Source organism: Muscardinus avellanarius, assembly GCF_963383645.1.
Source record: "Muscardinus avellanarius genome assembly, chromosome: 11".
Classification (NCBI taxonomy): Eukaryota; Metazoa; Chordata; class Mammalia; order Rodentia; family Gliridae; genus Muscardinus; species Muscardinus avellanarius.
In genome coordinates, this window is record NC_137797.1 from 73902087 (window position 1) to 73928493 (window position 26407).

Here is a 26407-nt window from a genome sequence, read left to right on the forward strand (position 1 = left end):
CAAATCTGCAGGAATTTGTCAACTTTTTAAAAATAGTGTTCACTGCCGGGTGTGGTGGTGCCCGCTTGTAATCCCTGGGCAGGTTCGAAGCCAGCCTCGCTGGTTTAAGAGATCCTGTTTCCAAATAAAAATATAAAAAAATAGGTGTCTGAGAGTGTAGCCCGGAGGTAGAAGGGTTTCCAGGAACCCCAGTACCAAAATAATAAATAAATAAATAAATAAATAAATAAGTGCTCACTTGGCCAGGAATTGAGGGTTTTGAGAGTTTCTTTCTAATCTCATACAATCTGTTATCACTATCATGAATTTTTAGAAACCATTATTTAAAAGCCTGCTGTGTAGAGGCTATTTTATAAAATGATGATGTAGAAAGTTACATTCTCAGTTAAGATGTTGAAGAAAATAATGAGTGGTGCTGAATAGAACCAAGAGTCAAATCAGGTCTGCTTTCAAAGCACATCTTTAAATATTAATTGAGATAGTAATTATTGCTATACATATTTTTCCATTTCACCCATAAATATTTCAGTGTGTATCTGTAAATGGTGTGGACTCTTTCAACAAACATGACTGCAATACAATTACCCCACCAAAAAGAAATTTAAGTTAATTTAAAACTATCAAAATAAGTTCAAATTTCCTCAGATTTTGATTTTTATAGGTATCGGATCAAATCATACCCAATATAATGCATATGTGCATTGTGGTTAGTTTAAATGAATCTTGTATATCGGTCCTCTCCCCCAAGCCCTATGAGTAAAGGAAGTGAAGTCTGTCAGTTCCCCAGTCTGAATTTTGCTGATTGCATTCCCAGTGTGTCATGCAATATGTTCCTCTGGATTGCTGTTTTATTACCTGAAAAAAAAAAAAAAAAAAAAAGCATTTGATTCTAAAAGCTTAAAGAGTTCACAGAGAAACTGTGAACTGGGCCTGGTGGCACATACCTGCAATCCCAGTACTTGGGAGGCTGAGATAGGAGGATTAAAGGTTCCCATCTCATCTCAGCTGTGAACTTAGTGAGGCCCTGTTTCAAAATAAAGAATAAAAAGGGCTGAAAGTGTAGCTCAGAATTAGAATGCCCCTGAGTTCAATCCCTAGTACCACCCCACCACCACCAAAAAGAAAGAGGCACTGTGTATTTTAATAAGGAAAAGTGACAATTCTGGACCTCGTTTTGTTATTGGTACATTATACATCCCAGTGACGTTCAGAGTGATAAAACGTATGTGCATCTAATAGCTGGTGTGCTTCTCTGCAGCTCCCAACTGGCTCCCTCCCTCTCCCCATACATGTTACTGAGACTGGTATTGATCATTTTATTTATGTACATAGCATTATTTGAACTTTTCCCTTCAATAAAACAGTGATAGCTCTTTCTCAGAACTTTGCATCTGTTGATGATCATGGCCCGGATCGGTTATCTCATCCAGGGTTGTAAAGTGTTGCTGTTATAATTTTATCATTCATTTATTATTGCCTGTATCCTCCTAAAAAGAGACTCTTCCTCTTATCCTCTGTTCGCTGGGAGGTGCAGTTTGCAGAGGAAAAGCAGGATAAATGCTTGGTTCTTCCTTTCTATTGGCCATTTAAACAGTATTTGTCTGGTTTCCTGGCATCCTTTGGAGTTGTTTGATTGTTTAATTTCTGTTTTCTGAATACAGGCTATGAAAGCTGCCTGCCTGGGATCAGAATACCAGTTCAGCCAGTGACTAGCCAGGCAACTGTGAACTACTAGGCTTTTAACCTTTCTGAGCCTCACCTTTCTCATTTGGAAAGTGGTGATACTTAATGGTTTCTTTATCCAACAGTTATTTTGAGGATTAAACAAAACTGTGTGTGTGTGTGTGTGTGTGTGTGTGTGTGTGTGTGTGTGTTAGAGAAACGATAAACGATACTTGGCATGTTACGCCCAGTAGCGCAAGCATTTGCCATCCTTAGTATTGTTACTACAGTTGTTTTAAAATGGTCTTGGAAGCCAGGCGTGGTGGCGCACGCTTGTAATCCCAGTACTTGGGAGGCTGAGACAGGAGGATCTGGGTTCATGGCCAGCCTTAGCTACCTAGTGAGGAGGCCCTCCATGACTTAGTGAAACCTTATTTCAAAAAAAAAAAAAAAAAGAATAGGGCTGGGGATGTAGCTCATAGGTAGAATCCCTGAGTTTAGTCCCCAGTACCATAAAAAAAGTGGACTTGGGTGGATACTAGATAATGGCATTGTCTAAAAGGTCACAAGTAATTCTAATGTGAAGCCGGGATGAAGACGCACAGATTGTGAGTGTGTGTACATGTGTGCTAATGGGGACTTAACCCCGAGCCTTCTGCCTCTAAGCTAAACTCCCTTTCTTTCTCCTTCCTTCCTTTCTCTCTCTCTCCCTCCCTCCCTCTTCTTTCTCTTTCTTTCTTTCTTTCTTTCTTTCTTTCTTTCTTTCTTTCTTTCTTTCTTTCTTTCTTTCTTTCTTTCTTTCTTCTTCACTGGAGATTGAACCCGGATGCATTCTACCTTCGAGCTACACTCCCAGCCCAATTTAGTTTATTTGGAAACAGGGTCTCCCTAGGTTGATGAGTCTCACTACTTGCTGGGACTGTCCTCAAAGTTGTGATCCTTCTGTCTCACCCTCCCAAGTACAGGGATTACAGGTGTGCACCACTACACCGAGATTATTATTTTATTTTGAAACAGAGCCTTGCTAGGTTGCCGAGGGTCTCACTAAGTTGCTGAGGCTGGACTCAAACCTGTGATCTTCCTGTCTCAGCCTCCCAAGGACTGGGATTACATGTACCATCACACTTGGATTACAGTCCAGTCCAGTGTGGTAATGCCTGTAATTCTAGCTACTCAGAGAGCTGAGGCAGGAGAATCTTAAATTTTAGACAAGCCTGGGCAACTAATAAGATCATGTCTCAAGATAAAATTTTAAAAGGGCTGGGGTTGTAGCTCAGTGATACATTCCGATAGTTCACAGGCCATTTTTATTTAAATGATAGTTTTTGTTTCTGTGGTGCTGGGGATGGAAACCCCAGGGCATTCTATCTCTGAGCTACACCATAGCTCTTATTTTTAATTTTAAAACAGGGTCTCACTAAGTTGTGGAGGGCTTAAGTTACTGAGGCTGTCCTCAAACCTACCATCTTCCTGTCTCAGCCTCCTTAATACTGTCATTATAGGTATGTGCCACCACACCTGGCTAAATGATGGTTTAAAAGGGAGACTCTTCAAATTCAGGTAAGCAGCCAGGCGTGGTGGCGCACGCTTGTAATCCCCGCACTAGGGAGGCGGAGACAAGAGGATCACGCAGGTTCAAAGCCAGCCGTGCTGGCTTAAGAGACCCTGTTTCCAAAAATAAAAAAGTATAAAATAGGTCTGGGAGTATAAAAATATTTTAAAAAGTATAAAATAGCCCAGAGGAACCCCAGTACCACCACCACAAATAATAATAATAATAATAATAATAATAATAATAATAATAACAACAACAAATATAATAAATAAACAAATTCAGATAAGAAAATAAATCAAGGCCACCTGGAAAGCTCAGTACCTAAGTCCAGCTGGGTTTTCTGCTCTTACTTTTATTTGCGGCCTTCTCAGATCTCTCCTCTTCACGCTGCTACACAGCTTTAAGTCTTTTGTTTTTCCTTATCTTCACACTATAAACCTAGGGCATTTCATCTGAGATGCTGTGTGCTTTAAAAAGAAGGTATTTTGTTTCCCCAACATCCTGATTTGTCATCCATGAAGACAACAAATGAGAAAGTCTTTAGGAGACAGATGCTGAGGTATGAATTATTGATCAAACTGTAAACTGTTGGAAGATGAAATATATTGGCCAAATCAGTTTATTAAAAAATCTTTCCCAAACTTTTCAACCTCCAACTCCAGAGATCTGTCAACATTTGAGAAAAACGCCATATTGCCATACACAGTAAGACTCATCGAATCAACCAGAGGCCTTATTTTCTCAAACAGGGGTTGCCAGTCCTTCTGATACTAAGATCCCCTTTCATGATTTCCCCTCCCAAATGGCCTGCTGTTTTGAAAAGCTGAATCCAGCAAACTGTATTTATCAATATTTAATTTATTTCCCCATTTTTTATTAATCAAAGGCATCTATAACTGCCAGCCAGAACATCTCATCAGTATGAGGCAACCTGGGCTGCTGTACTGAATTGTAATTCCAGCTACAAAATGTTTGAGTTCAAGAATATATTTGAACTGAAATCATCATGAATCTGAAAACAGGTTTGGGGATGTAGCTCAGTAGTAGACTAGCATGTCTGAGGCCCTGGGTTCAATCTCTAACACTATAAAAAATTAAAATAAAATCTGAAAACAGATGCTGTCTTTTCTTCCTTGGCATGAAGAATAGGGATGATAACACTGACATCCGGGGCCTTTCCATTTTCACGAAGTTGCTGAGGCTGCCCCTGAACCTGCGATCCTCCTATCTCAGCCTCCCAAGAACTAGGATCGCAGGTGTCCACTACCACAATCAACTTCCTGTTGATAGGTATTAAGAGTCTGTAGACTTAATCCAATAAGGTGGGGCCTTTGGAAGGTGATTAGAATTACATAAATTTATCAGTTTGGAGCCCTGTGATGGACTACTGGTGATTTTATACAAAAGGGAGAAACCAAAGGACAGTGTAAACAAAGATTATCTATGTTCCTAGCCAGTCATGGTGGTACATCCCTGTGATCCCAGTACTTGGGAGGCTGAGATTGGAGGATTACAGGTTCAAGGACAGCCTCAGCAATGTAGTGAGACTCTCAACAACCTAGTGAGACCCTGTTTCAAAATAAAAATAACTGGGGTTTGGGGGAGGATAGCTTGGAGGTAGAATGTCCCTGGGTTCAATCCCCAGTAACACACACACACACACACACACATGCACACACACACATCTTTATCCTAATGCTCAGAAACTGAATATGTGAATTCATGTCCAAAGGGAGTAACAATGTCAGATAGAGTTAGGGTTAGTGATCACCTGACTTAGAGGTGGGGAGATTACTCAGGATCACCAGGCAGTCCCAAGGCAATCACAAGTGTCCTTAAATAGGCACAAGGAAGGCAGAATGTAATGTGAGAGAGACCCATGGCCATTGCAGGCTTTGAAGCTGACAGGGAGCTACAAGCCAAGGAGTGTGAGCAGCTTTTAGCTGGAAAGAGTAAGAAAAAGTCATTTAATGTCCAGAAATGAACTCTGTCCTGCTGATACCTCTCTTGTGGCTTAGGGAGAATCATTTGACTTCTGACCTCAAGAATCATAGCATGATAAATTGTTTTGTCTTAAACAATCCAGTTTGTGGTAATTTGTTATAGCAAACAAAAAACCTATACATATCTTATTTTCCCAACTTTATTGACCTCTACTGCCCTTCACAAGCCCTGTGCACTGGCCATACTGACTTCTTCCATGGTCCCTGTCTGCCACAGCTGGAATGAGATTTTTCCCCTTCCAAAACTCCTGTTGAAAAAAAAATTGGATTGGGGGGTCCTGGGAATTGAAACCTGGGGCATTCTACCTCCAAGCTTTACCCCTAGCTATTTTCATTTTTGTTGTTATTTTTTAATTTGAAACAGGGTTTCACTAACTTAGTCTCACTAAAGTTACAGAAGTTATGGAGAGCCTAAGTTGCTGAGGCTGCCTTTGAACCTGTGATCCTATCTCAGCCCCCTAAGAACTGGGATTGCAGGAGTGCACCACCATAGCTAGCTTCCTGTTGAGAGGTATTCAGAGGGTGTACACTTAATCCAATAAGTGGGGCCTTTGAAAGGTGATTAGGATTACATAAACTCCTCAGTGTGGAGCCCTTGATGGAATCCTGTTTCTTGTTTGTTTGTGGTGCTAGGAATAGAACCCAGGGGCTTTCTACCCCCAGACTATACTTCCAGACCATTATTATTATTTTTTTTTAATTTGGAAACAGGGTCTCACTAAGTTGCTGAGAGCCTCACTAAGTGGCTGAGACTGGCTTCGAACCTGTGCGATCCTCCTGTTCAGCCTCCCAAGCGCGGGGATTACAAGCGTGTGCCACCACACCTGGCTTCTGGTGGTTGGTTTCATACAAAGGGGTAGAAACCAAAGGACTTTTGTGTGTGTGTGTGTGTGTGTGTGTGTGTGTGTGTGTGTGCACGCGCATACATGCATGCTCTTTGGCTCTTGCCATGTGGTTCCCTGTGCACCCTCTGGACCCTGACAGCAAGAAGGCTCTCATCAGATGTGGCCCTTGACCTAAGACAAGAATCATGAGCCCATATAAGCCTCTTTTCTTTATAAGTTACCCAGTTTGTGGCATCTTGTTATTAACAAAAGAAGAGAGTTAATAAACCAGGCATGCTGGGCATGGTGGCACACACCTGTAATCTCAGTACTTGGGAGGCTGAGACAAGAAGATTGCAGGTTTGAGTCCAGGCTCAGCAACTTAGCAAAACCCTGTTTCAAAATTAAAAAAAGAAGAAAGGGTAGAGGTAGAGCTCAGAGATGGAGTGCCCTTGGGTTCAATCCCAGTACCACAAAATAAGAAAACAAAGTAAAGCAAACCAGGCCTGTTCTTCTACCTACTTCTGGATCCTTGACACTCATTATGATGTGAAAACACTTCATATCATCAGAGGCAAGTCCTGTCCATCTTTAGGCAGCACCCGGATCCCCTCCAGCATGCTCTCCACTGCTCCCCCTCTGTGGGACACACACAAACTTTCCCACTTTGAACTCCTGTGGTGCCATAACTGTCTCTCTCTCCAGCCCTTACTGTGTTTTCTCTGGGGTTAGAGTTATCCTTGGATGTGTCAATTTTTTTTTTTTTTAAGTTTTAAAAGGGTATCACTACTTTGCTGAAGGGCTCCTATATTGCTGAGGCTGGCCTTGAACCTGTGACCTCCTTGTCTCAGGCTCCCAAGTACTGGGATTCCAGGCATGTGCCACAGTGCCTGGCTTGTGCTATATCTTCTCTATGATATTTTAAATACTGACAAGGCTGTTTGACTCATCTCTAAATCTACAGTGCTGAGCCCAATACATTTTATGTCCTCTAAACCATGCCAGGCGTGGTGGCACATGCTTGTAATCCCGGCGCTTGGGATGCTGAGATAGGAGGATCGCGCAGGTTCAAAGCCAGCCTCAGCTACTTAGTGAGGCTCTCAGCAACTTAGTGAGACCCTGTTTCCAAATAAAATATAAAAAATGGGTCTGGGAGTATAGCTCGGAAGTAGAAAGCCTCTGGGTTCCACCCCCAGTATCACCAAAAAAATAAAAATTAAACCTAACATATATTCATTGCTCTTTATACGTGTATATGTGCCTATATATGTACTTGTTTAGGAATATCTATATGCAGGTGTATGTATATATACGTATATGCATATATGCAAATGACATTCTAGAACAAGCATTCTTCACAGGGAGGAACAAGGAAGAAAAGAAAACTAAGGTTCTTTACCAGCTGCCATACTATGTTAAGCATCCCAGTCACATCACTGTTTAGAAACAGCTGGAGCATTGGTCCATCATGAAACTGAAGAGGAACAATGGCTGGGTGAGGTGGCCCCCTGTCCCGGGGAGGACTCTATTAAATGTATCAGAAATACCTCTGTGGACACAGGCAGGATTTGAACAAGGACAAAAATTGTGGCATAAGACCAGTTAGCAAGGTGTTCTTAGGTCAATAGCTGAAATGTTCATTTTATTTGGGATCTAGCCATTGAAAATGAATTCAAAACATTATTTTTTTTTTAAATGCAGACGTGGAACAATGTCTTTCTTTCTAGAATGAAACTAAACAAGTTACAGCATCCAAGTGGCTGCAGGCTTACTTGGCTTCTGTGTCTGCAATATAAGGCCAACCTTTACAAAATCAAGAAATGAAAGAACTGTTTTGTTTTGAAGATAAGCAGGTATTTTGTGGCACCATAATTTTCAGTTTTATGTGAATAGAAAAATGTTCTTATATGTATGTTGCCTGTTAAGGCAATTATTTTAGCTATTGTCTTTCTAAAGGTAACTTTAAATCCAGGGCTACACATCTGTCCATATTTTGGTTATTTTTCTTTCAGAAAAGATATCTTATGGGTATATTTCTAATTGCTTGCATTTGTTGACTATTTAGATACCAGGCATGTCTTACAGATACTATGCCGTGTATGTGCGTGCGTGTGTGTGTGTGTGTGTGTGTGTGTATGTGTATGCATATGCGTGTGTGTGTATGTGTATGCATATGCGTGTGTGTGTGTGTGTGAGAGAGAGAGAGAGAGAGAGAGAGAGAGAGAGAGAGAGGCTATGCCATTTTTTACTTATTTATTTATTTATTTATTTATTTATTTATTTGGTGGTACTGGGGTTCCTGGAAACCCTTCTATCTCCAGGCTTCATTCCCAGACACATTTTATATTTTTATTTGGAAACAGGGTCTCTTAAGCCAGCAAGGCTGGCTTTGAACCTGCACAATCCTCCTGTCTCTGCCTCCCAAACGGGGGTGGGGTTACAAGCGTGCGCCACCACGCCTGGAAAGACTATGCCATTTAAAACTAACTAGCAATCCCAATGGGGCATGGTGTCACACACCTATAGTCCCAGTACTGAGAGGATGAGACAGGAGGGTTGCAGGTTCCTGGCCAGCCTCAGCACTTGGCAAGGCCCTCTGAAAACTAGATCCTGTTTCAGGATTAAAAATAAACTAGGGTTGGGGGTGTAACTCAGAGGTAGAACACCTCTTTGTTCAATCCACAGTACCACAAAACAAACAAACAACAATCCCATGAGGTAGATATTATTATTTTCACTGTAAAGTTTAGGGATCTAAGTCATAAAGAGCTTAAGGTTCTTAAACAAGCTCCTATAACTAAAAAAGTCACAGACTCGATTTAAACCATGGCGTGTGTATCTCCATCCCAGGTTCCTAACCTCAACACTACCCACTAGGGAGGTGAGATTCTTAGCAGACAGAGGAGGCAGTCACATCATTCCTGGGCTCAGATGGCAGCTGCGAACCTCAGATACTACATATTAATTAATTACTTTTTTCCCCTTTTTTGAGGCAGGATCTTGCTGAATCACCCTGGATTCAAGTGATTTCCTGCCTCAGCCTACCAGTAGTTGGGACTATAAGCATGCGTCATAGTGTCCACCTCAAATATTTGAATTTTAAAGAAACTCCAGAGCAAACAGGATCTCATTAAGTAGCTGAGGCTGGCTTTGAACCTGCGATCCTCCTGTCTCAGTCTCCCAAATACTGGGATTACAAGCGTGTGCCATTACGCCTGGCACACCTTACCTTTTTGAAGAAATCTCTACCACTCAGGCAAGTTACTATATTTAATGTCTCAGTCCTCAGTTTACCTTTTTGAAGAGATCTCTACCACTCAGGCAAGTTACTGTATTTAATTTCTCAGTCTTCAGTTTCCTAATCAGTTTGACCAAATCAGGATTCTTAATCCTGGCTGCACACTAGAAATATATATTTATATATATATTGGTGGTACTGGGGGTGGAACCCAGGGGCTTTCTACCTCTGGGCTGTACTCCCAGACCTATTTTATATTTTATTTGGAAACAGGGCCTCACTAAGTTGCTAAAAGCCTCACTAAGTAGCTGAGGCTGGCTTCGAACCTGCGCGATCCTCCTGTCTCAGCCTCCCAAACCTGGGGATTACAAGCGCGCTCATTACAAGTGTGCACCACCATGCCTGGCTCACACTAGAAATATTTAGAGAGCTTTTAAATACACTTATCTTTAGTCAGGCGTGGTGGCGCACGCTTTGTAATCCCTGCGCTTGGGAGGCAGAGACAGGAGGATCGAAGCCAGCCATGCTGGCGTAAGAGACCCTGTTTCAAAAATATAAAATAGGTCTGGGAGTGTAGCCCGGAGGTAGAAGGGCTTCCAGGAACCCCAGTACCACCAAAATAAATAAATAAATAAATAAATAAATAAATAAATAAATAAATACACTTCAGATTCTTGCCCCCAGAATTTCTGACTTAATTGTTTTTTGGGTAGGGATTGGGTATTGTTGTTTTAACTACCCAGGTTAGTATAATGTGCCACCCAAATTAGACATAGAAATGTCATACAAGAGAATTCTACTCAGCCATAAGGAGAACAAAATTATAGCATTTGCATGAAAAATGGCTTTAAGTAGGAAATATTATGCAAAATGATATCAGCCAGAAAGTTTCAGTCTCAGAAAGTCAAGAGTTGTATATTTCCTTTTATATGTGGAAACTAAAGAGAAAATGGACCATGTAAGAGACTTTATATAATGTGAAGAGAGACCAGCAGAATAGGCGAAGGGGACTGGGGTGGGGTGGGGATCGAAAGATTGAGGAAGGCCATTGTTCCAATAATACTATGATGAAATCTGAAGGTCTTATTATCAACCTCACTAAACACGCACAGGGACGGAAAGGGGGTGTGGGTTGGGGGCAGAAGGAAGCCCACCGAGAGCTGTGCGGGGTCCAGCCCTAGCAGGAGTCGGGGGGCTTCGATTGGTGGGGTGACTCGAGTATATGGAGAAGAATGAGACAGCGCACCAGCATACGGAGAAGCGTGTCTTCTTCACTCAGACAAAGCAAGCAGTTTTTATACTTTTTTGGCATATGAAGAAGCTCTGCGGTTTACAGAATGACGTTATAAACGGAAATATTCTGGGCACTGAGCTTAACATGGCCTTTTGCCCTATGTTAAACGCAGATCTTTTACATTCTTTATAAGAGTTCTTGGAAAGTTTATAAAGTCATGTTCTATTAATTACTTTATATCATTTATATCTCGTACCCATTCTGGGTGCCCCATGTTCCTGTAATAAAGGTCAATTTGTCTAATATGAGTATGTTTTTAATCTTTAGTTAACAAACACCAAGGAAGTCCTGATCTCTTTATTCTTTCCCATGATCTTAATGTGGGACCTGGAACCCATCTCTTATTGACGCCTACCATTTTATTACCGTCTTTGTCCCAGAACACTTTGTTAGGCATATCTGGTGGAATAGCTTGTCCTGCTTTTACCAAGGGATTGTTTATATCACCTGATACATTTTGCTTCTGCAGCATTTTTCCAGAATCCACTTTAGTTAATATCAAACAGGTTCTGAATCAATTCCCGAGCCTGCAATATAAACTCTTCCCCAGAAGGAGAGGCCACATCTCGTTTCCTGGAATCTTCCACCTTGCAGGAATCCACTAGACAGAGCCTTGCTCATGTCCAGACTGGAAAGGAGCTGTGGCTAGCCGTGTGCATATATGTAGCACATTTGAACATCATTATGACATATAATTGCAATGCACTAAAAATATATTTTTAAAAAGGAAAAGAGAGAGAGTAATTACTGGACTTGATGATTAATAAATTCTGACATGATGAGCAGGTTACATTTTTTTCTTCTTTCTTTCTTTCTTTCTTTCTTTCTTTCTTTCTTTCTTTCTTTCTTTCTTTTTTTTTTTGTGGTACCTGTACTGGGGATGGAACTCAGGGGCATTCCAACTTCAAGCTATACCTCCAGCCCTATTTTTTATTCTTTATTTTGAAACAGGGTCTCACTTAGTTGCAAAGGCCCTCACTAAGTAGCTGAGGCTGTCGGTAAACCGTGATCCTTCTATCTCAGCCTCCCAAATGGTGGGATTACAAGCGTGCATCACCACGCCTGGCTCCTCTAGCCCTATTTTTATTTTTTGTTTTGGAACAGGGTCCCACTAAGTTGCAGACAGCCTCATTAAGTACCTGAGGCTGGCCGTGAACCTGTGATGCTTCTGTCTCCGTCTCCCCAGTACTGGGATTACAAGTGTGTGCCACCAAGTCTGGCTCAGGTTACATCATTTTTAACATTTTAAAATTATTATTTTTAAATTTATTCTCTTAAGCCGGGCGTGGTGGTGCATGCTTGTAACCCTCACGCTTGGGAGGCTGAGACAGGAGGATCGCACGGATCAAAGCCAGCCTCAGCTACTTAGTGAGGCTTTGTTTCCCAAAAAAAAAAGGTCTGGGAGTATAGCCTGGAGGTAGAAAGCCTCTGGGTTCCACCCCCAATACCACCAAAATAAATAAATAAATAAATAAATAAACAAACAAACAAATAAAATTTATTCTCTTAAAGCCAGGCATTGTGGTACATGCTTGTAATCCCACTACTTGAAGAGGATAGAATCTCAGTTTTGAGGCCAGCCTCAGCTACTTAATGAGGCTCTCTGCAATTTAGTAAGAACTTGTTTTAAAATAAAGAATAGAAAATATGGCTGGAAGTATAGCTTGGAGGTAGAATGTTCCTGGGTTTTTTTTTTTGTTTTGTTTTGTTTTGTTTTGGTGGTACTGGGGTTCCTGGAAGCCCTTCTACCTCCAGGCTACACTCCCAGACCTATTTTTTATACTTTTTTATTTGGAAACAGGGTCTCCTAAGCCAGCGCGCGCGGCTGGCTTTGAACCTGCGCGATCCTCCTGTCTCTGCCTCCCAAGCGCGGGGATTACAAGCGTGCGCCACCACGCCCGGCTATGCTCCTGGGTTTGATCCCCAGTACTGAAAAAAAAAAAATTCTTATAAAGAGAAAAGGACAGTAACAGTAGTCTTCATATTCTAGTTACATAGGGATTGGAGAATGTCTGACATCCTGGTTCCTGGATTCAATCTAGGGCTCTAACTGCATATTTAGAATGGGGCCTCACACTGCATTTTTAACAAATACCTCAGGTGCCTCTGATGGAAGTAGTTTAAGAACTACTATCTGTATTATCTCAACAAATGCTTATCCATTCCACAGTCCTGCTGCATAGGACTGTGGCACTGGGTTGGTGGCTGGTGATCTGAAATGTTTGTTAAATGTCTGCCCCAACCAGCCTGGCCTCTCTGTCTGTCCTCTGCCAACGTCTTGGGCTTCAAGCCATTTCCCGCCATTCTTATATCCTTTTCCTAACTCAGCATTACTTAGGTGGCTATTACATGGGAGTAGTTAAAACAATAAGATAAACATGAGATAAATCTTTCATTTTAATTAACCAATATTTTTATAGTACTTACTGCTTGCCAATTACATTTTTAAGGGCTTTATTTTATTATTTTTTTCCCCATTGTAGATTGAACTGAGTGGCATTCTGTTTCTGAGTCACACCTCCAGCCCCACAGCCCTATTTTGTATGTGTGTTGGGGGTGGGGGGTCCTGGGAATTGAACTCAGGGGCATTCTACCTCTGAGCTACACACCCAGCCCTATTTTTTTTTTTTTTTAATTTTAAAATAGAGTCTCACTAAGGTCCTGAGGTTCTTCCCAAATCACTGAGTCTGGCCTTGAATCTGAGATCTTCCAGTCTCAGCCTCCCGAGTACTGGAGTTACAGGTGTGCGTTGCCATGTCCAGCTGTAAGGCGTTTGTAAGTATCGGCTCAGTTGGTATCATAATAATAATTTTATGAGGAAGGTCCTATCGTCTTCCTGTTTCACTCAAACACCACTGTATTTCTGTAGCACTGACTTTACTTGATATGTTGAAGGAAGTTGCAAAAACAAACGATATTGTAGGGAGTGAATGTAGAATTTCAGTTAGTATTTTCCTGTGGAGCTTGAAATAAATGTAATACTAGGGGTGATAGTTATAGGCAGACTGGCTTTACATGTAGGTTCAGTCTCTTCCATCATGAGAAGTATTTCAGTGGAAAGGTTTGAGACCACAGTATTAAGAAATTTTACTTGGTGAAGCATTAAGTTAATTCACCCCAGTAGCAATTTCCTCAACTATTCTTATGTAATATGGCTTTCTTATTTAAATTTTATCTCTAGCCATGAAAATTTAATATCTTGCCTAGCACATGAAAAAAAAAAAACAACCCATTTTATTGAGCTAACAAATATGCATTTGCCCATAAGTGAATAAGAGATCAGCATATCATTTCCCAACTCACATAGAAACATAAATCCCCTTGCTTCAGTGTCTAAACATATATTGTTTGGTTAGGAAAGATACAGCCTCATGGTGAGGATGAATTCCTATGCAAAGGAGTTTTCCCTTCACTTTTTATTTTTTTATTTTTATTTTTTTTGCAGGTCTGGGGATGGAACCCAAGGGCATTCGACCTCCGAGCTACACCCCCCTGCCCTACTTTTTATTCTTTATTTTGAAACCGGGTCTCACTGAGTTGCAGAGGGCCTCACTAAGTAGCTGAGACTGTCCATGAACTGCAATCCTCTGGTCTCAGCCTCCCAAATGCTGGGATTATAAGCATGAGCCACCATGCACGGCTCTCCCCTCACTTTTAATATCTACTATTAACTGGCTTTGGACTAGATTTATAGAGTCTTAATCACTGGCCATAGGCTCTTTCCCACCCTCAAAAGTGCCACCTCTCACCCTCTCTCGATGGGATGAGCACCTCCTGCTCTAAGTCCTTGCTGCCAGTCTAGCTAGAGTTTATTTCCCAGTGTTGCTACTAGGGCTCCGCGGTTGTTTCAGTGCCCTAGCTTCTATCCAGACCCACATTTCAGATGACCAGGATCATATCTCTTTCCTTGTGCCTGGGTCCTTGTTGGTAGAACTCTAGGTAATTGGGAAGGAGAATCCAGTTACATCCATTGTCATACTTCCTGATAGCCAGGGTTTTTTGTAGGACGTATATTTTAGGGAAATCAGACAGCTTTGGTTGATGGAGGAAAAAAAATCTCCTTACAAAAGAATGAGTTAAGGTATTGAAAAAATGGTAAAATTTTTAAAAATCATCGTTTTTCCACCCCTAATGAAATCATTATTTCAAGCAAGAATACCAATAGGCACAAAAAAAATTAAGTGAAGGATTGAAGATGAACTGGAATATTTACATGGTTCCAACATATTACCCTTGCTAGTTAAACATGAAAAACCGTAACTTAAGACAGAGGCTTCCGGCTGCCTCCCTTCCTACGTGGTGACCAGTATTAGCACTAAGACTGGGAAACCAGCTTATGCACCTCCTGTTGTGTATAATGTGAGCCCACTGCCTCATCTGTGAAGCATTCTACCCAAAAACACTTCAAGATCCTAGCAAGATCCTGTTTCAAAATAAAAATTACATAGCCAGGCAAGTTAGCACATGCTTGTAATCCCAGCACTTGGGAGGCTGAGACAGGAAGGTTTGAGTACAGCCACAGCAAATAGATTCTCATCAATCTATCAATACCCTGTTTCAAAAATAAAAATAAAAACAGGTCTGGGGGGTGTAACTTGAAGGTAGAATGCCCCTGGATTCAATATCTAGTGACACACACACACACACACACACACACACACACACACACACATTTATCTGAGCGTGGTTGTGCATACTTCAGTACTTGAAATGCTGAGACAGGAGGATAGCAGGTTTGAGGACAGGCTCAGCAAGCAGTGAGACTCTCATCAACATAGTGAGACCCTGTTTCAAAATAAAAATAAAAAATAGGAGCTGGGCATGGTGGCAAACACTTGTAATCCCAGTACTAGTTGGTTGAGACAGGAGAATTACAGATTGGCAGGTACCCTCAGCTATTTAATAAGGTCCTTCCCAACTTAGACCGTTTCAAAATAAAGAATAAAAAATAGGGTTGAGTGTGTAGCTTGGAAGTAGAATGTCCTGGGTTCCATCCCCAGTACTGTATAAAAAAAAAAAAAAAAAAAAAAAAGACTGAGGGTGTAGCTCTGAGGTAGAATGCTTCTGAGTTCAATCCCCAGTACCACAAAAATAATTAAATTAGGGCTTGGAATGTAGCTTAGAAGTAGAATGGCCCTGGATTCAATCTCCAGTACCAAAAATCAACAAAACAAAAACCTACTTCAGAAAAGAAATATGGTAAAATGTTAACAATGGTTAAAAGTAGATATGGCTATGAGTGGTATATGGCCATAACCTACGTTTAAATTTATATACTTTTGGGGAGTTGTGAGTTGGCCCGGGCCACCCTCCCCGCTCATGCCGTTGTGGCATAGGGCTGTAACTATTTTCTGTATTTCTATCTTTTTAATAAACTTCTTTTTAAAAAATTGTATACTTTTAGGTGGAGAAACTTAGAGTAATGGTTTTCAATGTGTGGTCTTCATCTTCTGAGAATTTACTAGGGCCCCAATCTGGGCACGCTACATCAAGACTTGGGAGGTTTGCAGCTACGGTGCCTGAACAGGGTCCCAGGAGGTGAGGTGTACAGGGAAGTTCTTAACCATTACCTTAACACCGGTGCAGCTAGAGCTGGAGTGGATACTAAGGGAAGACCAACCTGATAGAGTGACACAATTGCTGAGATAAAATATAAGATTAATAATTAGTCCGTGCTATTTAGTGACAGGGGCAAGAAGTGAAGGTAAGAAGCCAAGTTCAAGAGGCCACACATCAGCTGTCGCACACGCGGCCTGGTTGTCTCTGGCACCAGGGGTTCTGCCAGCAGCTCCATCGGGTGCTCAGGTTCTCCTAAGACAGGCCTTTCTCAGGATAGGAGGCTGCTCCTGATGGTATTGTGCTGGAGTGTTGGAAGAAGCTGCTATTGAATGACTTTCCAATTGTCTTCAGACTATAATTTATTCTCTATTTCCAATTACCATGTTCCACTAGCATGCATCTTGGGATATTATGCAACCTTGGGCCAGACCTCAACTCCCAGGCTGGAACTCCTCCAACTGCAAAACATACTCTGCAGGCTGGGCTGGACTCCCTCTAGAATTTATTACCCAAGAGGCTGCCCCAGCATTTCCCCAACCCTAGAGGAACATTTCAACCCATGTTGGCTAATTAACCCTTCCCACAAGTGTTCCAGGCTTACCTAACAAATATTAACTTGTAACTAGAGACAGATTATTACAGTGTTACATTAGAAAAGGGCTTCATGCCAGGCATGGTGACACGTTTGTAATCCCAGTACTTAGGAGGCTGAGACAGGAGGATGGTTCATGGCCAGCCTCAGCTACTTAGTGAGGCCCTCTACAACTTAGTGAGAACCTGTTTCAAAATAAAGAATAAAAAATAGGGCTGGGGGTGTAGCTCGGAGGTAGAATGGATTCATATCGCTTTCTTTCAGAGGGTGAGCGGCTGTGAGTGTTCTTTCTGCCCTCCCTCTCCTGACTCCCCGCTGTTCTCTTGTGCTGAGGAGCAATTCCTTCAGGAAGCAGTGCCATAGCCATGGCTTTTAATTTTATTTATTTATTTATTTTTGGTGGTACTGGGGGTGGAACCCAGAGGCTTTCTACCTCCAGGCTATACTCCCTGACCTATTTTATATTTTATTTGGAAACAGGGTCTCACTAAGTTGCTGAGAACTTAACTAAGTAGCTGAAGCTGGCTTTGAACCTGTATAATCCGCCTTTCTCATCCTCCCAAGTGTGGGGATTACAAGTGTGCGTCACCACGCCCGGCTTAACCACGGCTTTTAAAGATACTGGAAAGACACCCGTGGGACCAGAGGTTGCAATTCACCAAATCAGAATTACCCTCACCAGCCGCAACGTGAAGTCGCTGAAAAAGGTGTGTGTTGATTTGATCAGAGATGTCAAAGGAAAAAACCTCAAAGTGAAGGGACCAGAAAAATATCTTATGGTGAAGGCTCTAGGACATGGTATCACTTCCAGATGAGAATCCACAAGCAACTAATTGACTTACACAGCCGTTCTGCGATTGTTAAATTACTTCCATCAGTACTGAGCCAGGAGTGGAGGTTGAAGTTACCATTGCAGATGCCTAAGTCAGCAATTTTAATAAACTGGTTGCCACTTGTTAAAAAAGAAAAAAGAAACCGGGCGTGGTGGCACACGCTTGTAATCCCCGCGCTTGGGAGGCGGAGACAGGACGATCGCGCAGGTTCAAAGCCAGCCGCACTGGCTTAAAAGACCCTGTTTCAAAAATATAAAATAGGTCTGGGAGTGTAGCCCAGAGGTAGAAGGGCTTCCAGGAACCCCAGTACCACCAAAAAAAAAAAAAAAAAAAGAATGGATTCACTCCCCAGTACCACAAAAGAAAAGGGTTTCATATATCAGATGTCACTCACAAACATTTTTAAATTATTATTGGTGCATTGTAGTCATACATCTCACAAACCTTTATTTTCTTCTAGTTCGCTTACCTTCACTATTTTGTCTGACATTCACTGGAAAAATATTTCCCAAAATATATCCACAAAAGATCCCACATGGGAAGATGAGACAGGAGAAACTGCAGCCAAAGAATGGCCTCAACAACATAGCAAGACCCGCATAATAAAAATAAAAGGTAAGGGTAGTGCCCTGGGTTCAGTCCCCTGTAAAACACACACACACACACACACACACACACACACACACACACACACACACGTCATTGTAAAGTTCCACATAAGACAGTTATAGAATGAATCGTTTTGGAAGCATCTTTGCTTATAGAATGCAGAAGCAGAAGCCAGGTGTGAGAGCGCAGGCTTGTAATCCTAGCATTTGGGAGGCTGAGACAGGAGGATCCTGGTTCTCCGACAGCCTCAGTTACTTAGTGAGGCCCTTTGCAACTCAGTGAGACCCTGTTTCAAAAACTAAAGAATAAAAAATAGGGTTGGATATGTAGCTCGGAGGTAGAATGCCTCTGGGTTTCATCCCCAGTACTGCAAAAAAAAAAAAAAAAAAAAAACAAAGAATGCATAAGCATAAGCAGAAAAGATTATGGTCCAAAGGGCCATGTTTCAGGAAATGGTTCTGAAAAGTTTGAGAGGTAAAGTCTTATGAAAAAGCTATAACTATAAACTAAGAATGCAGTAATAGAAACTTTTCCTGAAATCGTATTATTGTTTCTAGAAAAAATGTTCAATAGCTTAAAACAATGATAAATCCTTTCTCCATTATAAGCCTCTCTCTCTCTTTCTCTCTCTCTCTCTCTCTCTCTCTCTCTCTCTCTCTCTCTCTCAATTAGGGATTGAAGCCAAGAACATTCTAACTCTGAGCTGTACCCATAGACCTTTTTTAATTTTTGTTGTTGTTGTACCAGGAATGGAACCCAGGGGCATTCTACCTCTAAGCTACACCCCCAGCCCTATTTTTTAGTCTTTTTTATTTTTGAAAGCGTCTCACTGAGTTACAAAGGGCCTCGCTAAGTAGTTCAGGCTGTCTGTAAACCATGATCCTCTGGTCTTGACCTGGCAAATGCTGGGATTACAAGCATGCACTACGACGCCCAGCCTTTTTTTTTTTTTTTTTTTTTTTTGGTGGTACTGGGGTTCCTGGAAACCCTTCTACCTCTGGGCTACACTCCCAGACCTTTTATGTTTTGTTTATGTTATTTTATGTTTTTATGTTTTTTATGTTATTTTATGTTTTTATTTGGAAACAGGGTCTCTTAAGCCAGTGAGGCTGGCTTCAAACCTGTGTGATCCTCCTGTCTCTGCCTCCCAATGCGGGGATTACAAGCGTGCGCCACTATGCCCGGCTCCAATTTTTTTTTTTTTTAACAGAGTCTTACCAAGTTTCAGAAGCTGGCCTCGAACATCCAATCTTGTCTCAGCCTCCCAACTAGTGGTATTACAGGTATGCACCACCTTCACACCTGTAACCTTATTTATTTATTTATTTATTTATTTATTTATTTATTTATTTATGGTGCTAGGGATGGAACCCAGGGGCATTCTACCTCCAAGCTATCCCCAGCCTTTTTTTTTTAAGTCTTTATTTTGAAACAGGGTCTCACTGAGTTGCAAAGGGCCTCACTAAGTAGCTGAAGCTGGCTTTGAACCTGCTCAGTCCTCCCATCTCAGCCTCCCAAATGCTGAGATTACAAGTGTGTGCCACCATGCCCAGCTTATTTATTTATTTAGTGACAATGTCTCACCATGTTGCCCAGGCTGTTTTTTTTTTTTTTTTTAATGGTACCAGGGATGGAACCCAGGCACATTTGACCTCCAAGCTACACCCCAGCCCTATTTTTTATTCTTTATTTTGAAACAGGGTCTCACTGAGTTGCAAAGGGCCTCACTAAGTAGCTGAGGCTGTCCGCAAACCATGTTCTTCCTGCCTCAGTTTCCCAAATGCTGGGATTACAAGCATGCGAAACCACGCCCGGCTTCAGGCTGTTGTTGAACTCATGCATTCAAGCAATCATCCTTTGTCACTCTCCTGGGGTTTACAGGCCCTTGCTACCACACCTGGTTCTGACATGAGTCTTAATGGTCTGTTTTCAAAACAACTTACCTTTGCAGAATTCATGAGCATATAGTTATCAAAAAAAAGACCTCCCACTTTGCACAACTCCAACATCTAATGTGAATGTGGCCTCCTGGCAAGGGGAGCTGTGTGGCCGACCGGTGGAGGTGGACTGGCCGGCCTCCTGTGGCTCCATGTACGGTTCCATCTGTTTCCAAGTACTGGGCCTTGCTTTCTTTGTACTTATAGAATTGTGTACTTGAAGAGTTAAAGCTTCAAAGTTTTGGTCTATAGTATAACACATTATTATATAATCTTGTGAGAAACATACTGCTTGGATAATGTCGACTTGATCATTAATTTTACTTGTTTTTTTTTTCTTCTTTCCAGAAAACTTGACAAGTATCAAGCGTGAAAAGCTCCGAGTGCTGTCATTTTACGGGGCTGGAGAACAGGCGAAACGAACCCTGCATTTGCAGTCATAACAATAGGGAAATCGTTTTTCTCATAAATCCTGAATCATTTTGACTCTTTTTTATCAGAGAAAAGCTTGATGGCATTGCTTAGATTTCCGAACTTAAGCAGCAACACGACAATAGTGAAAAGTGGGCAAAGAAGAAAGCCCTAGGCTGGGGGGAGGCCGGGATACGTAGGAAGCTGAACGCCAGCTTCATCACGGAAGCATCCCTCAGTGTGCGCTCAGGCTCCCACCCCAGTGGCTGGGGCGTCGGCCCAGGGAGGTGGAAGAGGGTAGCCAGCCAGGATGACGTAGGTAAAGTTATGGGAGAGTTCAGTAGATAATTTCCTGAAGAAAAGTAATCCAGTGCTGCTCAACTTTAATACAAATGCTCTCTTAATTGAGTATACAACATGAAGGATATTTTTGTACTTTTAATTAAAGCTAATACACTTAAACATATCTTTGCAGCCAGCCACTGTGGTATTAGGCACTGGGAATTCAACAGGGAGCAAAACTCACGGAGCTTTCATTCTGGAGGAAGAGACTATTATTATATATTATTATTATTATTATTATTATTATTATTATTATTATTATTGTGGCACTGGGGATTGAACCCAGAGCGTTCTACCTCTGAGCTAAACCCCAAACCTAATTTTATTTCTTAGTTGTGAAGGGCCTCAATAAATTGTCGAGGCTGGCTTCGAACCTGTGATCCTCCTGTCTCAGCTTCCCAAGTACTGGGATCACAAGTATGCACCACCATCTCTGGCTAGAAGCAATTATTGAAGCCACTGCCAGAGCCAGGAAGGTTAGCACATGCCTGTAATCTCAGTACTTGGGAGGCCAAGACAGGATTGCAGGTTCAAGGCCAGCCTCAGCAACTTAGTGAGACCCTCAGTCACTTGAGAGGGAGGGAGGGAGGGAGGGAGGGAGGAAGGAAGGAAGGAAGGAGAAAAAGCCATTGCTGAGTGGGGAAAAAAATACAAAGAAAGCAGAGTGCTGTAATAGATCCTAACAGCACTTTTGGATTGAATGGTCATGGAGTTCTTCTTAGGACGTGACTTTGAAGTAAGAACTAAGGACAGAGTTAGATATCAAAGATCCCAAAGGACGGGCATGTGGAACATTTCAGGCAAAGAGAAAGGGCAAAGACAAGAAGAGCTTGACATGCTGCATGAACAGGAGTTAGTCGTGTGGTTGAAAGTATAAAGAATGAAGAAGGCTTCAGAAGATAACCCTGTGGGAGCAGGCAGAAGCCTGGTCATTAAGCCAGCACAGGGTAAAGAATTTTATTTCAGAGTAATGGATTCAGACGTGTGTGTGTGTGTGTGTGTGTGTGTGTGTGTGTGTATGTGTGTTGTACTGGGGATTGAACCCAGGGGCATCCTCCCTCTGACCTACACCCCCAATCCTATTTTTTATTCCTTATTTTGAAACAGGGTCTTACTAAGTTGTGGAGGGCCTCACTAAGCAGCTGAGGTTGGCCACAAACTTGCAATCCTATCTCAGCCTCCCAAGTACTTGGATTGCAAGTGTGTGCCATCATGCCCAACTGATATCAGACTTCTGACCTCAAACTCTAAGAGTAAATGTATGTTAAGTCATCAAGTTTGTGGTATCTTTTACAGCAGCCACAAGAAATTAATATGGATATGAAAGAAGATCGGCCATATCCAAATCTACCTGCACCCCCCTTGAGAGAGAACCGTTGTTGGGTGGTAGGAGCAATTTAATCCATGATATGATAGATTCATCAGTGTCTGCTTCTCAGCATTGTATGTCTAGGAACTCATTCTCCTTGGCTTATCAGACATGATTAGATTAAGAAGGGATAAGGGGTATTAACCTAACTCACTAGAGAAAGGTCAACCACACCACCAATTTATTGGTTTATTCCTGGAAATAAAAGCACTTAGTGACTTGCTCTGAGCAGCAGCTAAATGCTGCTTGGGAAGCGTTAAGCCACTTGTTAAATGTTCCACGTTAAGCCAGACCTTGAAGGCTGAGGTTACTGAATCTGGTACAACGGAACATCCCCATGGCCAAATGTGGCCCTCTCTCTTGACGACGCTAGGGCAGTCTGGCAACTTCTGACTTGTAGACATCATCTTTCTAGGGTCGTAAAAGGTCATCATCATGCTGTTTCAACAGTTCCTGCAGGTGAGCTACAAAGATTAAATGTCACACTGGTTAGTAAGTGCTCAACACTGGGTCTTCGACATGAAGGTAGCTGACATAAAGGCCTTCTTTTCTTTCAGTGGATTAAAAGCTATGTGTTTTATTTCCATAGCTATCCGATTCCATCCATTTCTTGTGTTTTCCTGAACTTTATTTTTGCAGGATATTTCCTTACCCTTGTCATGTAGGGATGGTGGTACTGGGGGCCTATAAATCAGTCAAATCAACTTGATATAGAATCCTATTATTCAGAAGATTTTAGTCACATCCTGTTTTGAGTGTTTTATCTAAGTATTAACATTTCACTACTTCCTCTTGACAAAGGGCCTGGCATTTAAAGTCCTAGTGATGTTATCATTCCTACAAAACAGAGTAAGGGATAAAACCATCTGTCAGAGTTGAGATAGATGAGATTATGGATTGGGCAGTCTCTCACCTGTAGCTTTATTCTATGATGGTGACTCACATTGTCATTAGTTTACTAGCAGACATGCTGCATATGCCTTTAATCCCAGTACTTGGGATGCTGAGACAGGAGATTCCAGGTTCAAGGACTGCCTCAGCTACTTAGCATGACCTTGTTTCAAAATGAAAAATAAGAAAAAGGGCTGGGGTTAACGGGGCATGGTGGCACATGCCTGTCATTCTAGTACCTGGGAGACTAAAACAGGAAGATTCCAGGTTCAAGGACTGCCTCAGCAAGTAGTGAAACTCTCATCAACCTAAGGAGGCTTTGTTTCAAAATAAAATAATAAAGTAAAACCAGGGGTATAGCTCAGAGGTAGAATACCTCCAATACCCCCCCACACACACATACATGGGCTCAGTGTATATCTTGGAGGTATAACTGGGTTCAATCCCTAGTGCACAAAAAAGTGGGGGAGCAGCTTGTATTTATGTAATTTTCTGTAGTCCAAAAGTCAGGACTCTTTAAGGAATCGGTCACAAGCATACCATCACCTTTTTGCTCAGAGGTGACATGATTTATCACACATCTAACAAATAGGTTACCCAGAAGGTTACAGAGCTGTAAGGGTTTTGCTATCATTTTCATAGTAAGACCATGTTTGGTGGACTTTCCTTCTTGGTTTGATATTGCTGTGGTACAAATTAATCCTGAGTTTTGAAAGTTAATGTCAATTGAAGACAAGAAAGACTAGTGGAGGAATGGTTTTCTGTGCAACCTGGAACAAGTCAATCAATCATCTTTTCTTGGACTCAGTTTCTGTAATGTCAGTTATGTTTTGTCTTTAGTTTTCCTAGTTCTAAATTCAACGATTCTTAGAAAATCTCTGGGAAAAAAAGTTATTCTTTTGCTTACTTGAAAGGATTCAGATCCACTTATGGAAACCCTCAGAATAACTTATTAAACAAACTACTTTGAATAGTTTACCTAGTTGATGTCACAACTATTCATAAAAGCAGAAACTATCCTTGTTCTTACAGAGCTAACTGCTTGTCTGCAGGAAGAGGCATCCACTAAATACACACAAAAAATCCCAAACCACTTTTTTGTGAGACAATTTTTATATTTCAATTTCGTTTTTACAAAAAGGCAAAAAGAAGAGGGAACAGGGAGGCAGGAATAATGGTCAGGTAACAAGAATGGGTCAGACTGCTACTCAGTGAGACCCTATTTCCAAATAAAGAATAAAATAAGGTTGCGGGTGTGGCTCAGAGGTACAAAGCCTCTGGGCCCAACCCCTGGTACCACACTCACAAAAAAAGAACGGGTCAGACAGCTCTCCTCTGCCCTCAATCGAACAGCAGGGTAAGGCCAAGACGTCCACGCCATGGACGTCTTAATTGAAGGTAGTGCGGGGATGCGGCCGAACCTCGGGGCCTACTGCGGCCTCGACTCTGGACGGATCGGAGCCCATCTTTTTGACCGCCTGGGCCGCCCTCTCCAGGGCATATAGGGGGCTGGGGCACAGTACCGGGGGAAGCCCCGGTACACCACTGGGGCCCGCTGCTTGTAGCAGGGCGAGGGGAAGCCGGGCGGAGGCGGCTGGGGGCCATAGGTAAAGTCAGCTTCAGAGGCAAATTCTGTCTGGGGAGGGGAAGGGACATCTGAATGGAAATAAAATTGATCTGACTGGAAAAAATGGTCTGAGGCAAAATCGTTATCTTGGAGATAGCAGGGGAAGGGGGGCGGGGGCGGCGGGGACAGGAGGAGCGGGGGCGGCGGGGACAGGAGCGGGCGCAGGCGAAGGTGGGCGGGTGGAGACCCCAGCAGCGAGCGGCGCTTGGGGGGCGGCGGGGACGAGCCCAGGGGTGAGGCCGCGTGGGGCTGCCCCTGTTCCCACTGCCACGCAGGGGCGTCCCCGGGGGGCGAGCCTCGCGGGGTGCGGGGCGGGCTGCGGCAGGGCAGCTCCACGCCCCAGGCCTCGGCCACGTGCGCCAGCAGCAGGAAGGACAGCTGCCGGTGCGCGTGCTCGTTCCAGTGCACCCCGTCCGACTGCAGGTGCTTCCAGGCGCGATGGCGGAAATGGAAGTGCAGGTCGAGCACGTCGAAGCCGTGCTTATTTGCCTCGGTAGAGCTGTAGAAGTTGGCCTGGACCAGGAAGTCTCGCAGCGGGATGGGCCAGGGCGGGGGGTGCGGTGGGAGGAAGCCCCCGTAGACTTTGTCCCCCACAGGCATGGCGGTGTTCCACACCAGGAGACAAGACTCGGGCAGCACCTGGCCCAGGCGCTCGAACAGGTTCTCCAGGTTCCGCAGGTAGCTCTTCCAGGAGGACTGGCCGTACCTGGAGAGGTCCCAGAGGCAGGAGTTGATGATGACCAGGTCCGGGGCGTGCTCGCCCGACTGCAGCTCGGCCAAGACGTCCTCCACGTACTCGGAGTACACGCGCGTGATGAAGTAGAAGCGCACCATGTGGTGCTCAGAGCAGAACTGGCGGACCTCGCGGTAGTGGACGCCATTGTGCAGGGAGTCCAGCTGGCCCCCCGCCACCAGCGTGTCCTGTTCGAAGGTCAGCTCCCCCTTGGCCCGGAGCTGCTTGGTCGTCAGCAGGCAGTCCTTCTGCAGCAGGAGCACCAGGTCTTTGTACACGGCCCTCTGCACGGAGTCCCCCAAGACGACCACGAATTTGTTGTGAAGCAGTTGCTGTACCTCGGAGGCCAGTAGGTAAGCCATGGTGCCCGGGGGCGCGCAGCGCAGCTCCTTCCCGTGCACGCAGTGGGGCAGCGGGCTGCTAGGACAGAAGAAGAGAGGGCTGGGAGGGGCCCCCCCTGCGAGGGAGTCCCGGGAGCGGCGGGCAGTGGGTCCCGGGCGCCCGCATGGCCGGCTTTCCCCGGAGTGGGGGGTGGGGCCGGGAGGGAGGGAGCCCAAAGCCCAGGTGGTCCCGTAGTAGTTCCGCCTGGGCCTTGACCTCTGAACTGCTGCAGCTGCTTTGGGGAGATCAGGCTCCACCCAGTCGGGAGGGGCCAGACCTAGGAAACTGCCCTAGCCCCGAGGTAACAGCGGGACGCCTCTTCACAATCCGGAAGCCGCTAGGCACAAAGGCATGGCTGTGAGGCTGAGGCCGGTTCCAGGACAGCTACAGCAACTTAGCAGGCTCTAAGTTTAAAAATTTAAAACAGGGCTGGGGATGTGGCTCAGTTGTAGAGCGCTCGCCTAGTATGTGGGAGGCCCTGGATTCAACTCCCAGTGCTACCAAAAAAACAAAACAAAACAAAAGGTTAGGTGAATTTTGCAGCTGT

General features: G+C 43.4%; 1 protein-coding gene and 1 pseudogene across 2 annotated transcripts; one reads left to right on the forward strand and one right to left on the reverse strand.

The window, feature by feature from the left end:
* The first annotated feature begins 13330 nt into the window (after positions 1 to 13330).
* LOC308269543 (small ribosomal subunit protein uS10-like) lies at positions 13331 to 17651 on the forward strand (annotated as a pseudogene). The gene is made up of 2 exons: positions 13331 to 13340; positions 17292 to 17651. The product of its transcript is annotated as a small ribosomal subunit protein uS10-like (transcript).
* A 6897-nt stretch (positions 17652 to 24548) lies between these two features.
* Positions 24549 to 25841, reverse strand: PCED1B (PC-esterase domain containing 1B; the record flags this gene model as incomplete). Its single annotated transcript, XM_080704905.1, has 1 exon — positions 24549 to 25841. One exon carries the CDS (start codon positions 25839 to 25841, stop codon positions 24549 to 24551), a length of 1293 nt encoding a protein of 430 aa, XP_080561031.1.
* Positions 25842 to 26407: the final 566 nt, after the last annotated feature.